Source organism: Teleopsis dalmanni, chromosome 1, assembly GCF_002237135.1.
Source record: "Teleopsis dalmanni isolate 2A chromosome 1, ASM223713v2, whole genome shotgun sequence".
Taxonomy (NCBI): domain Eukaryota; kingdom Metazoa; phylum Arthropoda; class Insecta; order Diptera; family Diopsidae; genus Teleopsis; species Teleopsis dalmanni.
Genome location: NC_051846.1, coordinates 210,382,313 through 210,396,729, shown reverse-complemented (window position 1 = coordinate 210,396,729; position 14,417 = coordinate 210,382,313). Strand labels below are relative to the sequence as shown.

Genomic DNA, 14,417 nt, shown 5'->3' with positions numbered 1-14,417 from the left:
CTTCTTCATTTCTGTTCTTACGTCGAATTTTGCCTGTTATCCTTCCGCGCCGCAGACCTGTTGCGTTGCGTTGTTATCAGTGAACTGAATGAAGTGTGTAGCTTTGGATTTGTTTACCGTTGGCATGTGTTTAAGCAACTGGTTAGCTCTTCCGTTGTGACAGAAAAGCTTTTGAGTTGAAAGCTCTATAACAGCACACTTTCAGCCGTGTTTGTGGAGATGTGCATTTGGCTATTTTTGTTTATATGAGACGAAGTGGCGCCAGCCAAAAGTAGGAACAATTCCAAACGAGGGGAAGCATACGCAGTAATTGTTTCTTATCAGCGCAGTGTTAAGCTTTGTGCCAAACTCAGTCTGTGCACATCAAGCATAAAAACTTTTTGCGGCTTTGTTTGGCTTGTGGTTTGGGATTTCTGTTGCACTGCTATGCACTGCAATGCAATGCTATTACGAAGGTTTGGCCTTGAAATGTTGCCTTCTGATTTCAAATTTCGGTTTTTCAATGAAATTTTTCAAAAATAACAGCAAAGAAAGAATGCATTCAAAAAAAATGTATAAAACATAGTTATTAGTGATCAATAATTAAGGCCGTGTGCGAGTTTAAGTAAATTGATGGTAAATTGAGGGAAATAGTAAATTATGTCGATGTGGTAGCGAATGTTGTTATTTACCAGAATTTCGAGTAGGGTAAATTAGCTAAAAATTAGATAAATTAGGTGTTGCCATTGTGAACATTTTATAAGATTTTTAATAAATAAATAAATAAAGTTTGAAAATTTTTAACCAAAAATAATAAATAAGTGCAATAAATAAATAAATAAATATTTACATAAATGCAGTGCAAAAAATCCCTAAGAAATTTCAATTCAGTTTATCTCAATTCACACGAAGTCGTACACGGCCTAAATATGTGTGAGAATATGTGTGTCAACAAATACTTGATATGATAGCAAAGAAGTATAATAAAAAATATTTTTATTATTTAAACAAAGCGCTGAATATTATGTTTACATAAGTATAAGCATATATCAGTCATTGCCTTAAGTTCGTAGTTAAGTATATGTATACAAAATATCACTGAATTACTATAAACTTAATAAAAACAGTTCTTCTTCTACTACTTCTATTATGTTTACACTTATAATTAACAGTAACTTTAACAGTAACAAATAACTTTAGTAATACAGTTTTATATGAACTCATACGAAGTTGGCACCCACTGGTGCATATTTATGGAGTTAATTGTGATAGGGTAAATGTATTTTAACAGCGAAATGTAGATAAATAAAAATTTCTATTTAAGACGTGTTAATGCAAAAACAAAAAGTTTTGATTTTTATATTCTCTTAAGAAAATCACGTAGTGGCTCTTTTTATTATATTCCATTTTTCTCACAATTCATTAGATGTAAAATCAAAAACTTAGATTTTAAATTTTTAGAAAAAACTTTAATACATGTAAAATTCAATTAAAGTTTCTAACATAGATATGTAATTAAACAAAACACTACTACTTCGTGAATGGAATTTATAATTAGTAATAAAAAGAATTAAAAATATTTATTTAACAACTGCAATGGAAATTATTTCTATGTTTTCTAATTTTCATGCAGTGAAAAATGCAACCCTGTTGATTCATTTCGAGAGCTGTTCAAAATATATCTAACCTTTTCTACCATATTCTTAAATTCCAAAGAATTTTTATTTTCATTCACACTTATTATGTTTAAATTGGTTTTCATGATTTTCGCGCTGCTGAGTATTGTTTGAAAATTGCCGTTTTTTCGCTTCGCTTTTGACATTAACAAACAACAACAATAGTTATAGAAGAGTATTATTTTCTTCGTAAGATATTTATTAACAATATTCTTATAGAGCGTGCAAATTTCAAAACTAAACACTTTTGTTGTAATATATTGTTATTTGTAATATAAAAGCTAGTATACATTCAATATTTATAGCAGCCAAGCACGAAAATAATGAAATAATTAACAATAAAGAATAAATAAAAATATATATGTTAAAAATGTGTAAGTTAACAATATTATACCACAAAATTGTATTTATAACAAAAGTTTATTGTATTTAGCAACGGCTTCATTTAACGACACATTCAGCCCCGAATTAATTAAAGAAAACAAAGAAAACGCATATAAGTTTGAAGATAATATTGGCAGAAGTAATATGAACGAATCGCCTACAATCAACATTAATATTAAAAAAGAATCAACTGCAAATATGCAGAATACTGCAGATGCATTAGTTTTAAATGAAATTGAAACAAACACATCTCGGTCTTCTACCAAACGAAATATTCAGAAATCAACAAAGACTAGTCCATACATACCATCCAATAATCTGGACAATATTGTGAGCCAATTCGATGTCACTTCACTCAATGACACACCTAAAGTCGGGTTAATTGAAGAAAACAAAGAAAATGCCTCTAAATATGAACATAATACATTACAAATTAATGTGGAAGATTCGTCTGCAGCCAATATTACATTTGAAACGGATTCTAACGTAAATAAGTTACATGGTTTAAATGAAATTGAACCAAGTAGTCAATCCAAATCAGATATGCAGCAATCACCCAATTCTAGTCTCGATGTAACAAAAAAACTTAGCAATATTGTTCTCGAATGGTCCTTTCAAAAACAAGGAGCGACTCAGCATGAAAATGCATCGAGCAGATTAAGAGATCTATACAGTTATAAGGATATTTATCAGAAAAAAAAGGAAGAAAAATTACGCATATGCATAGAAAATGAGCGTAAGAACCGTCAATTCCATAGCCGACCTGTACCTAATTTTAAAGCAGCTCACGCAAAGCTAGAAAACCATATAGTGCATGCGATAACAGTGCCACAGTCACCAGACGTTTTAAAGCATTCTCGCGAAATGATGGAGAAAAAAATGAATAAGGTTTGAAATGCATGTTTCTTTTTTGAAAAAATCTAATTGTCTTTTTCCAGTTAGAAATATTTAAACGTCAACAACGACCACCTAAATTCGAGTATAGGTCACCGGTTGTACTAAGAGAAGAACCATTTGTACCAAAAAAGACCATAACAGTAGTAGAACAGCGTCCATTTAATCTACAGTCAGATAAACGACGACAAGAACGCAAGCATTATGATGAGGGTTTAGAGCAAAGAATGGAGGAGCGCCGCAAACAGGTAGAAATTGTAAGAATAAAACAAACGAATTGACGAAGTGGTTGATAGAAACATTTGTGCTTGTTCGTTTGTTTTCGTAGTTCGTTTGTAAATTTATGAAATGTCTTGTCCAAATTATTGAAGTGATATTATAAATAATATATTTAAAATTTAACAATAGTCTTGAAATTATCACCTAAGTTGCTGCATACATTCTACTTCTGACATTTGAATTTTTACAAACACATATGTATATAACTTTCAGATACAGCTTAACTTATATCACATGTAATATTTCTATTCGAAGTTGTATTTTCGCCAGTAATCTGTTCTTGAACAATCCAATGCAGAATTTAAATCAGATATATAAATTGTGCACCAGGTGCTCATCTACACTAAGTCGAGTAACTTTAATATTAAGATAAGGTTCATGCTTCTTAATGACTATATATACATCTTCTATTTATAAATCTTATATTTATTATATTAAAAGTTAGATATATACGATATATAATTTACGTTATCGATTCATATACAAGTAGATAATATATATATAGGGAAATATATGCAACTTTTTATTTTAAATTAATAATAGGCCTATTTTGTATGGATATTTATGACATATAAATATTGACATATACGGTGTATAGACATAATTAGATATAATTATAAAGTTAGCATATATATTTTTAATGCTAATGGTTTGGTAATAAGCACCTTTGCTCTTTTGCTTATATGAGTTCATATAAAATGGTTGTATTTTATGTCATTAGTTTTTAATTAGCGATCAACGGAGTTCGGCATATTCCAGAAAGTTTCGCATTTCGTTGGTTAATTTTACACTTGACTCTGTTTGAGTACTTTTTTTGGTCTGTTGCTTTTGCCTTTTGCATTTCGCCAATCGGTTTTATTTTTCTTTCTGCACTTTCTTCAAACTTTGAGTGTATTTCGTTGTTGCAACATGTAAATATTTTTCATGTATTTTTGATATTTTGCGTATACATTCAATGTATACTTTATATTAATAAAAATTCTATTAAAAAATAATCAACTTGACAAGTTAATGTGAACTTTCGATCACAAAAATATGCAAACGATCATAAATTATTAAAATAGGTGATTCATGAAAACGAATATAAGAATCGTAATTAACTCAAACCAAAACATTACAAGAGACGCAAAAATAAAGCAAAAGCGAGTAAAATAAAAATTAAAAAGGTAGGCAACACTTAATGACAAATGTCAAGTTTGAGTGTAAAAGTACAAGATTTGAGTGTGAAAAGCAGAAATAATACGGAAAGAAAAATACTGCCGTAGTTATATTTTCTGTTGCTTTGAGCATTTTTGCTTTGAAATTGAGTGTGACACGACATTATTTTCGAAAGAAGAATTGTTGAAAATTATTTAACAGAAAATAATTTAATGAAAAATTAACTAAAAAAATTATACGCGCTACAAAAAAAAATTCCGCTCGTAATGAGAAAACATTGAAAATTATATAAAAATTAAATAAAATACGGATAGCAGAAAGCAAAATACAAAAACCTTTGGACCAGAAAAATTATTAAGGAATTGAATCGTTCGTCAGCCACACTCGCTGTCGGTTGTTTTTATTTTTGTTTGAGTAGGCAGTGCATTAGCCATGGTCGATCGTTTGGTTAACTCTGAGGCGAATACTCGGCGCATAGCGGCCGTGGAGAGCTGCTTTGGCAGTTCTGGCGTGCCTTTGGCAATACCTGGACGCGTGCTTGTGGGCGAGGGTGTGTTAACAAAAATGTGCCGTAAACGTCCGAAATCGCGTCAATTTTTTCTCTTTAACGACATACTCGTGTACGGAAACATCGTGATTGGCAAGAAAAAATATAATAAACAACATATCATGCCGCTCGAAGAAGTATCATTGGAATCGCTCGAGGACAATGGCCAATACCACAATGGCTGGTTGATACGAACAACAACAAAGTCGTTTGTGGTCTATGCTGCAACAATCACCGAGAAACAGGAGTGGATGGCACATATAAACAAATGCGTCGAGGATCTTTTGCGCAAAAGTGGAAAGAAACCTGTTGAGAAGCACGCAGCCGTTTGGGTTCCGGATGCGGAGGCAACTGTCTGCATGCACTGTAAAAAGACGCAGTTCACAATGATTGTGCGACGTCATCATTGCCGGAATTGCGGTGCAGTCGTTTGTGGTCCATGTTCGTCGAAGAAATTCCTACTGCCACAGCAGAGTTCGAAGCCATTGCGTGTGTGTACGGCTTGCTATGAACGTCTCAGCAAAGTAGTCAAAGATGAATCGTCCAAAACGCCAATGGCGAGCAATTCACAATTATCGAATGTGAGCAGTACTGGCGGAACTGGAAAGTTAGCTGACAGCTCGGGTGACGATGACTCTGACGACGAGAGTGGCGCTGGCGCCGAGATGCATGATGAGCCGCGCTTTTATGGCGATAATACAATCTCTGCTGACGATTCGGCAACATCGGTGTCAGCACTCAACTCTAGTCACACGCCCAACTGATGAGTGCTGTCGGCTCGGCCGGCGTTACGTGGGGGATGCGGCGATGGCGACGGCGATGGCAATGGGGAACAGGAACAGCAAAATAGGGAGTGGTGGAGTGTTTGGCAACGAAAAGGATTGGCAAAACTTTTTAACATATTTCGAAATGGTAAGCTGACAATACTGACTAAATCTTATGTGTTTTGTTTATCTTTTATGTATTTTGCGAAATATCTGCGCCATTGCTCATTCTTCTCAGTGCCATTCAATCATTCAAACATTCAAATAAGTTTATCTCAGAAATACAATAAATACAAGCAAACAAGTTTTTTCCCGTTGCGGCTTCATAATTTTTTATTTTGCATAATTCTTTGTCCATCATTCTTCATCATTCCATTATTCCATTATTTCATTATTAGCGGGAACTATCGTAAAGCACTTCTGAGTCGCGCTCTCCTTACCTACTCAAGCGTTGTAGAGAAGGGGCTTTTTAACTACATTTCAGATAAGAGATTATATTTGCTTAGTTTAACATATGTGACGATTGCGATTTTAGTAACTAGAATTTTTTAGTAAGAAAATTTGTTGAAATTAATTTATTTTGTTTATTTTGCTTTATACTTTAATCAGTCTGATTAAATTTGAACTAAAAACAAAAGATATTGATATACTTTTACATATATGCATAATTATCTGTACACGTTATGTATGTATGGTATGTAAAATACCTTGACGATTATAAAGCAAAGTGAATCATATTAAAAAATATTTTGCGACTAAGATATACTAGAATAATTCAAAAACTCTTGATCTTATAACAAACGTACATTTCTTTAATAGAAAAAAAATTATCAGTAAAATATATAGTATATAGTAGTAGTAGTATTAGCTTTATTTTACCTCATTTTAAATTTGTTGTTACACAGAAACTTATAACAATTATATTATATATATAAAGTTTAAAGCTATGGCATTTTCCCCGTATGCCGGAGGATACAACAATAAGATTAAAGATTGTTCTATAATATAATGTGGTGACATGATTAGATTGTTTAAACGAAACATGATCAGTATGTATCTCAAGGGATCAGGATCATCAATATCATCATTAATTAACTATGACTACTCAGCAACGGTTCCAATAGTCGCCAAAGCTATTCTTCAACTATGACGACAAAGTCCTGCTTTAAACTCCCATAAAGATCATATCTGCAGATCTTCGGGCTACAATAATAATTCACTATCCTCATTTACTCAATCACAATTTTATTCGTCATGTTTAAATTGCTTGCTGTACTCTTGTCTAAATACACATACCAATTTTAGCCCTTTTGATTTGTGATTCCCTTCTATTACGGATTAATAGCTATGTGGCTGGTTATAGATCTTAATCCAAATGTATTATGGATACCTCATCTTCAAAACGATTTCATATAATTTCTTAATTTGTATATATGTCATATCATATCGAGAAGAAATCTATTTCGTTGCTTACACACAGCAATTTTTAATTTTAGTCTTCTTCTATATCTATTACATCTGTTAGTAAAGTTATAGTAAAACATAAAATAAAATAACATATTGATTGGTACATGTCCACCTTCTGTATTGATTGCTTCAATTACGATAACTGTTGGATAAACCTAAGTCATTCCAATGTTCGAATGAATTGTTAAAATTCTTAAGGTGAATGACACTTGCTTATTGTAAACGAGTGACTACTATATTATAGGCGTCTGAAAGTTTTTTTTTTTATATAGCCTCTATAAAATTCTAAGATCATAAGCAGTAAACGAAAACTTGACAAATATCTTTAGTGAAAGTAATTAAGACAATCTGAAAAATATATATAATTCTGATAACAGCATTATTTTATTTTAGTGACTAGTTTAGTTAGTACGAGACAGATACGTCATTTATGCACTAAATATAATATAACTGATATAAGCTTTGTATACTCCACATGTTATTGATTGAATTGATTCAGAAGAATGTAGAATCACATTGAAAATAATTTACGCTCTATTTTATTTAAAAAAAAAATCTCATCCTTGCAAATCAAATCACAAATCTTACTTTCTTATCAAAGATTGACAATAACAATAACATTAGAATGAGTAGCGTTAAGTGATAAGCACGTTTCGAATAATTTCCAATTGAGGAACGTGACATATGTGCACTCCTACTTATATTCATAATACACGTTGCTCTATTCTCACATTTATTTTACGTCAATTCATAATTAAACTATATAAGGTTTAGCTACAATCTGTTGCACTACTATTTATCATTCTGTATACTCAATTACGTCCCATAATCTTTTGACATTGAGTCATCAAAATCGGCTGTTTTGATTATTTTCCACTTAGTTCGGTAAGCTTGAGATTAAATTAAATCACTTAAGTGATATTTAATAGGTACATATGCACCTCTTAATACAATCTGTATTTTATTTTATTTAAATATTAAAATAAAAAATTGACTGCCGTTAATCAGTGAGTGAAGAATGAGTAGATATTATTAAACTAATGCTTACTTGACATATGGATACATATCTTATAATCTGTTCTATAAACAACAATCTCTATAATTATACTCTGCCACACTGACATTGGTTAACTAGTTATTTGCTACTAGTTACTACTAGTTTACTCATTTACTACCAGTTATTCATTTTTGTATTTTAAATTTAATTAATGTTTATTTGTTGGTAAAAAAATAATAATATATGGTATTTAAATATCCATTATATTTACTACTACGAGTAGTTTCTCAGTAGATTCATACACATAATTGAGTAAAGTTACTCCAGTTAACTGCGTGGAACTTACAAATTAGATATGAAGAGGATATTTTATTCAAGAAGATATGGTATATATAAAATATATTTCTTCTTAATTAGTTTAATGAGACATATCAATCTTAATACATTATACTATAGTGCATATGTGAGTTCAGAACAAAAAAAATTGTGATGCATTACTAAGTTAAACAACTTAGGTTAGGTTATACCGACAATATCTGGGTGATCCACTTAGGCCTATTGTGTAACTGTATATAGAGGAAACTCAGGGTTTAAAATCACCAAAAACCTTTGACGAAGCTTTGAATGCTGTTTAGTGGGAGTTGTTGTAATTGATCAAGATCCTCAAGAAAAGGGGGCTCCTCAAGTGTTGAGTTGCCATTGTGCATGAGCTGTGCAATGACAGAGTAGATGATAGATTCTCCTATCGTCTACCCCCACAGCTGCGACAGGTATGTTTGAAAGGAAAATTCAATCTTCTAGCATGGCTCTCTAATCTGCAGTGGAAGTTAGACTACTAATTCAATAACTGAAATCTTTTTAGAAACGCACCAACATATGGTACGCAAATATGTCTAGAACTGAAAATAGTATTAGAGCCAGAGTATTTGGGTCAAGAACCAAATATGTGAAATTTAGCAAATGTATCCCAACATTTACTAAGAAAAAGTATCCAAGAAGAAATACTAGCCACTGAAACGTCACTATACTCGTATGAAGTATGGGGCACTCCAATATTTTCTTATTTTCTTGTTAGACTGGTTTAATATGTTTTTTGGACAGCCTATCTGTTGAAATGATTGAAATCGGTTTATTATTGTATAATGCATTGTTACTGAAAATAAACTCATATACGAGTATACGGTCAAAAATGCTTAGCGTAGGACTTAATAAGGGTTCCGGAGATCCCAAGAAAAGAATAAATATGCTTAGGTTAGTAGATTAGTGTTGTGATTAGATTATTATGTTAGTAGTGGAATAATGAATGATGAGTGGTGAGATTAGTATGGTGTGGAATAGGATAATATAAATAGAGGAGAATGTAAGAAAGATATGGGAAAACATATTGCTGTTTATTTTGAGACAATTGAAAAGATGACGTGTGAAGTTGTAGTTTGCGAAGGAATAGGAATACGTGATTATTTACTGTCAGATCAGCTCAGATTTCAATTGAATGGCTTTTATTAGCAAATTTTAAATTATTCTGTTTAAGTTGTATTAAATTAATTAAATTATTTATTTTAGTTTGAATTTTTAAAAACTCTTTTTAAAAATAGTATGTACTGTTGAGTTTCATATAAATAAAAAACGTGATATAAATAATATCTTCCAATTAAATAATATAAACACAAGGCATATTTCTTAGTACAAGAAAGAAGTTTATTTAATATATCAAGTAAGATATAGGTTATTACACAATAATCCAAGACTTTCACGTTAATTTTCTCAATATAACTTGAATAAAGGAGAGAAGTCAGCTTAATATTTCTCTATGAATTTTAAGTTCTTTCGGAGAGAGAAGTTTGGGGTTCACTTGACGATTACTGTTATCTCGTATGTGATTTGTCACAATTAATTGCTGCCCGTTAATTGCTTACTTGTCATACATTTTTTTGTTAAAAAGTTGATTTGTTGTCGATTTGAGTCACAAAGTCAGTCATTCGAACTTGAAGAATTTCCCAACCTATGCATGTTTCATCGACTTATCTCTGCTATTGCAAAGTGCAGCAAGATTCTGTATGCAAATGAGTCAGGCTCTAGTAACTTAAACTGTGCTTATGCTTCCGTACTTTATTTATATATAATATGCAATTATTTTTTTTTTTAGTGTTAACGTTGTCATTTAGTATTTCGTTAAAAAGTTATAAATAAATAAACAAAATGTAAATTACGCATACCTCAATTATTTTCATATAAAAAGTCTTTGTGTGTTATTTTATGTGAATTTTATTTTTATTTTAGCATTTATTTCAATTTGCTACAGTTTCACTTTCAAAGCAAAACAGCGAATTTCGGTTTTTGATAAATAACACCGTGCCTCATACGTCTCCCTTCCCTTCCCTTCTCTTTCCATCGCTTGTGTGTTATAAACGCAGTTGTTAAGTGTTTTTTTCGGTTGAATATGCGAAGTCTACATATGTAATATAATCCAACACCGACTTTGTTCAGACTTCTTGAGTTCGCGCGATTCTTCAGCACTTCAATTAAGCACACTTCGAAAGTGTGCTGAGCGTTTTACTGCTCAGGCTGCATGACCTAACTTTACATAAATGTACACATATATATATATTCTCTATACTGAAGACATGGATATATGTATGTATGAGACTCTTTTTATTCGTGATATTTTTGTAATTAAAGCTCCGTTGTAGGTGCTCATTTTTCTATTTTGTATACCGAATTTTCTCCGCTTGTATAGCTCATAGGTAGGTTTAGTCTGAATTTCTTTTTGTTTAGCTTTTATTGCTTCTGCCTCTGCCTGTGCCTTCTCTTATTGTTCAAATTTTATATAAGTTTCATTTCTTTCACAATTGTATCTTTTCTTTGAAAGTTAATAGCAAGCAATTTACTTATTGCGCTGCGCTTCCGCTTGTTCTTTTGCAAACTATTTATAGTTGCTTTAGCTGCGACTATTTATATCAAATTGCAACTTATGAAGTGTCGACTTACACTTCGACTAGAGGCAATCCAAACGATGTGGACTTTCTACTTTGTGCATTGTGGAAATGGATCTGTGCAAAGTTTGAACTCAAGCCACGGAGCTGAGCCGAAATGGCAAAACATTCAAATTGTTTGCTATTTGAACTAAATTCAAATAGATTTTGTTTTTTTTTGAAAAATATCTACATTTTAATCAGCCATTAAGTTTTTACAAAGAAATATATATTTAAATATTTTTATAATAAATATTCCTTCATTCAGACATTAATATTTTATGACTTCCTCCATTCATAAAGTACAAATTGCTGTATTCACTTACTAACACATTTGAAATGTTTTAAAATATATTGAATGGAGGCTGTATAAAGAGTACACAGATATATATATATATATATTCTTAAACAAATCGACTAATTGAATTGAACTAGCCATGTATGAGTGTCTCCTGGTTTAATAACTATTCATTCAGTTCTCAACTAAATACATTACGATTTGATTTTAGATTATTTCTAGAATGGATTTTATGTTGTTCCTTTTGAATGGTTTTGCAATGATGTACGGCAATCAGTTATAGATGACATATCCAATCCCGACTTGATATAAATTCAACGATTCCAAAAGACTAGGTACATTCTTATCGCATGTCAAACCATAAAATAAGATCTGGGTTTTCGCAAACCTGTAAATCGTGTACTTACTAAAGTACTAACGGGGGGTTGTGTCTTTGAACCGATACTTTAATGGTAGAGTTTTACAACAAATGGATTATGAAGAAGTTGTCATAATAAAAAAGAGATATAATGCATTATTCACTTTCTATGCTTTTGTCTTAGACTACAGACGTAGTGATTTCAATGTCTTATACCACGTTTCTTCACTGACTCGATAAAGATGACCAAACTAGATTTGTCGGATCTCCTAAGGTTTGTTCAAAAGAGAATACCATAAGATAACAATTGTTAGTCTAAGTCACTTATTTTATGCAAATTTGAGCGCAATAAATGTTTCCTATGGGTAGTGCTAAAAGTTGTTTCACCTTGCCAATGTATAACTTTTTGAAAATTAAAAATATTTTCAACTATTAACCCTTTTCTTAAGGTCTTAACATAACTTTTGTTATTATTAGAGACATAGCAAAATTTATAAACTTATCAGGTTGGTAAGGTAAACTGATATTTTAATATGAGGATATATCAATCTCGTAGCTAGAAATTTAATTTTACTTCCAGATAAAATACTGAATCGACTATGCTTTGCATGACATGATGCATTGATAATAAATACACATATATATGTATATATATGGGTCTTTGATTTTGGCTATATATTTCCGGTTTATGATCTTGATGGAAGTGTGCTTTTTTCTTTATTTGGGAAGGTTTTTTTTTATTTACATTACTTGAAATGAAACACTGATCCTATATAGTATTTATTATTGATAGCTTTTCCTTTGTCAAGCTGTGCGACGATCATAGATTGCATATTAGATCACTTTGGTGACAGTAATGGACAGTAATATCACCTATTCGTTTCACATAATACCTATTTTCCTCTTGAGTTGTATTTCTTTTTCAGTCTATAGATCGAACAATGATGCTGTATACTTGATAATAATGATAATAACAACACTATATTGTAAAATGTAGTCGAATTTAACATCGGTATAGAAGACGGTAGGAAGTGTAATAACATACACTCGTTTTATAGATATAATTTCATTATATATTATATAATATGAAGGAATTCCAAATATTTTTTGTAAATCATGTGACTTCAGTGGGGGAAATTAGTTTAATTTGCATAAAACTTAAACTTGTCATCTCTTGGAACAAATTAGGCAGCAACAAAATTAGCAATTCTGTTATCTTCGCAAATTGTTTAAAAAAAAATTATTTGTGTAATTTTGTTGATAGCAGTTGTTGTTGTTGTTGTTGTTGTTGTAGTTAAACAAATTTATCTATAATTGTCGGGAATGTAGATTAAAGTAATCAACGACTGAAACAAAACGCTCGCTCGTATCTCGCATGTTTTTTTTAGATACTTTTAGAAACTCTCTTATGTGTGTGGCTTGACGATCCGATCGTGATCATCTTTATCGTCTTTCTTGTTAGCGAATATGTTATTAATTGTTTAACTAAATAAATACAAGTGAACAAGTTTCTTACTAATTTAGATATTTATTAATTTTTTCATATTCTATTTCTATTTGCAGAAGGAGGAGGAAAGCAAAAAGCGTGAGGAAGATCGTGTAAAAGAATTGAGGAAGTTAACAACGTTCAAAGCTCGTCCAAATCCATTCAAATAAAATATTTTTTTTTATTTAATACACATTTTACGAACAAAAACAATAACTAACAAAAATGTTAAAATGTTTAAGATATTTAAATTTTTTTAATAACATTTTATTTCTTTTAATGCATATTTAAATTTTAATTCCGTCACTATTATTAAAACTAAACAAAAGTAATTAGACTTAATCTTACAAAAAAAAAACATTAAGTAATTTAAAAATATCTACAAAATATCAAATATTTGTCAATTTTATATTTTATAATATGTAATAATACCTACTTTTAAATAAAATAAAATTTGCAACAAAATATAAAGAAAAGAAAATTATTCATTTTTATTTTATTGCAAAAAAAAAATAAACAAAAAAATTATTAAATAATTATACTAATCAAACAAATAAAATAAATTAAAAATTAATTTTTGTGCGTCTGCGTCCATATAAAAATTAATTGAATTTAAAATTTAATTTATTTACATAAAGATTTAAATATGTTTAATTTCACCCCAAATGAAATGGTTTTCCTTATAATTTGTTTTTAAGTTTATTGCATTTTAATTATTAAATTTAGAAATACTACTAATTAACAAGAAATGTATTAAAATTTCGTCTAGGCAATATAAATATAAATTTTTACTGTTAATAAAATTGTGAAATGTTATTACTTATATAATATCTATATAAATATATATATAAATTTATTAAATTTGTATAATATTGAAATAAATAATTATTTTTTACAAAATTTGGAACATTCTATTAAATTTTAAAATATGAAATTAACTTGATTAGTAATACAGTAATCCTCCATATAACGCGTCTTCATATTACGTGATTTCAATGCCCCGTATAACGCGGGGATTTGAACAGTTCATAATTAGCTTCGCGTACCTTTTCACGTGTGTATAAGTGGTATACGGGAATACCCCTATAACGTGAAACCAATTTACCGCGTTATAGGTGGATTACTGTATAGAGCAGGGCTGTTGTTCAGACCAGATGC

At 30.4% G+C, this 14,417-nt stretch overlaps 2 protein-coding genes across 3 annotated transcripts; both read left to right on the top strand.

Moving 5' to 3' along the window:
- Positions 1 to 1,724: 1,724 nt before the first annotated feature.
- Positions 1,725 to 13,488, top strand: LOC119671702 (protein MNN4). Of its 2 annotated transcripts, none has more exons than XM_038082452.1 (4): positions 1,725 to 2,029; positions 2,089 to 2,927; positions 2,978 to 3,190; positions 13,337 to 13,488. In XM_038082452.1, the coding sequence occupies exons 1-4, from the start codon at positions 2,017 to 2,019 to the stop codon at positions 13,427 to 13,429; spliced, it is 1,158 nt and encodes a 385-aa protein (XP_037938380.1). In that variant the 5' UTR covers positions 1,725 to 2,016; the 3' UTR covers positions 13,430 to 13,488. The 2 variants fall into 2 exon arrangements, with proteins under 2 accessions (XP_037938380.1, XP_037938381.1); XM_038082453.1 differs by having other exon boundaries at positions 1,726 to 2,029; positions 2,978 to 3,181.
- LOC119671703 (pleckstrin homology domain-containing family F member 1 homolog) lies at positions 3,993 to 5,829 on the top strand. Its single transcript, XM_038082454.1, has one exon. The coding sequence runs from the start codon at positions 4,803 to 4,805 to the stop codon at positions 5,679 to 5,681; it is 879 nt and encodes a 292-aa protein (XP_037938382.1). The 5' UTR covers positions 3,993 to 4,802; the 3' UTR covers positions 5,682 to 5,829.
- Positions 13,489 to 14,417: the final 929 nt, after the last annotated feature.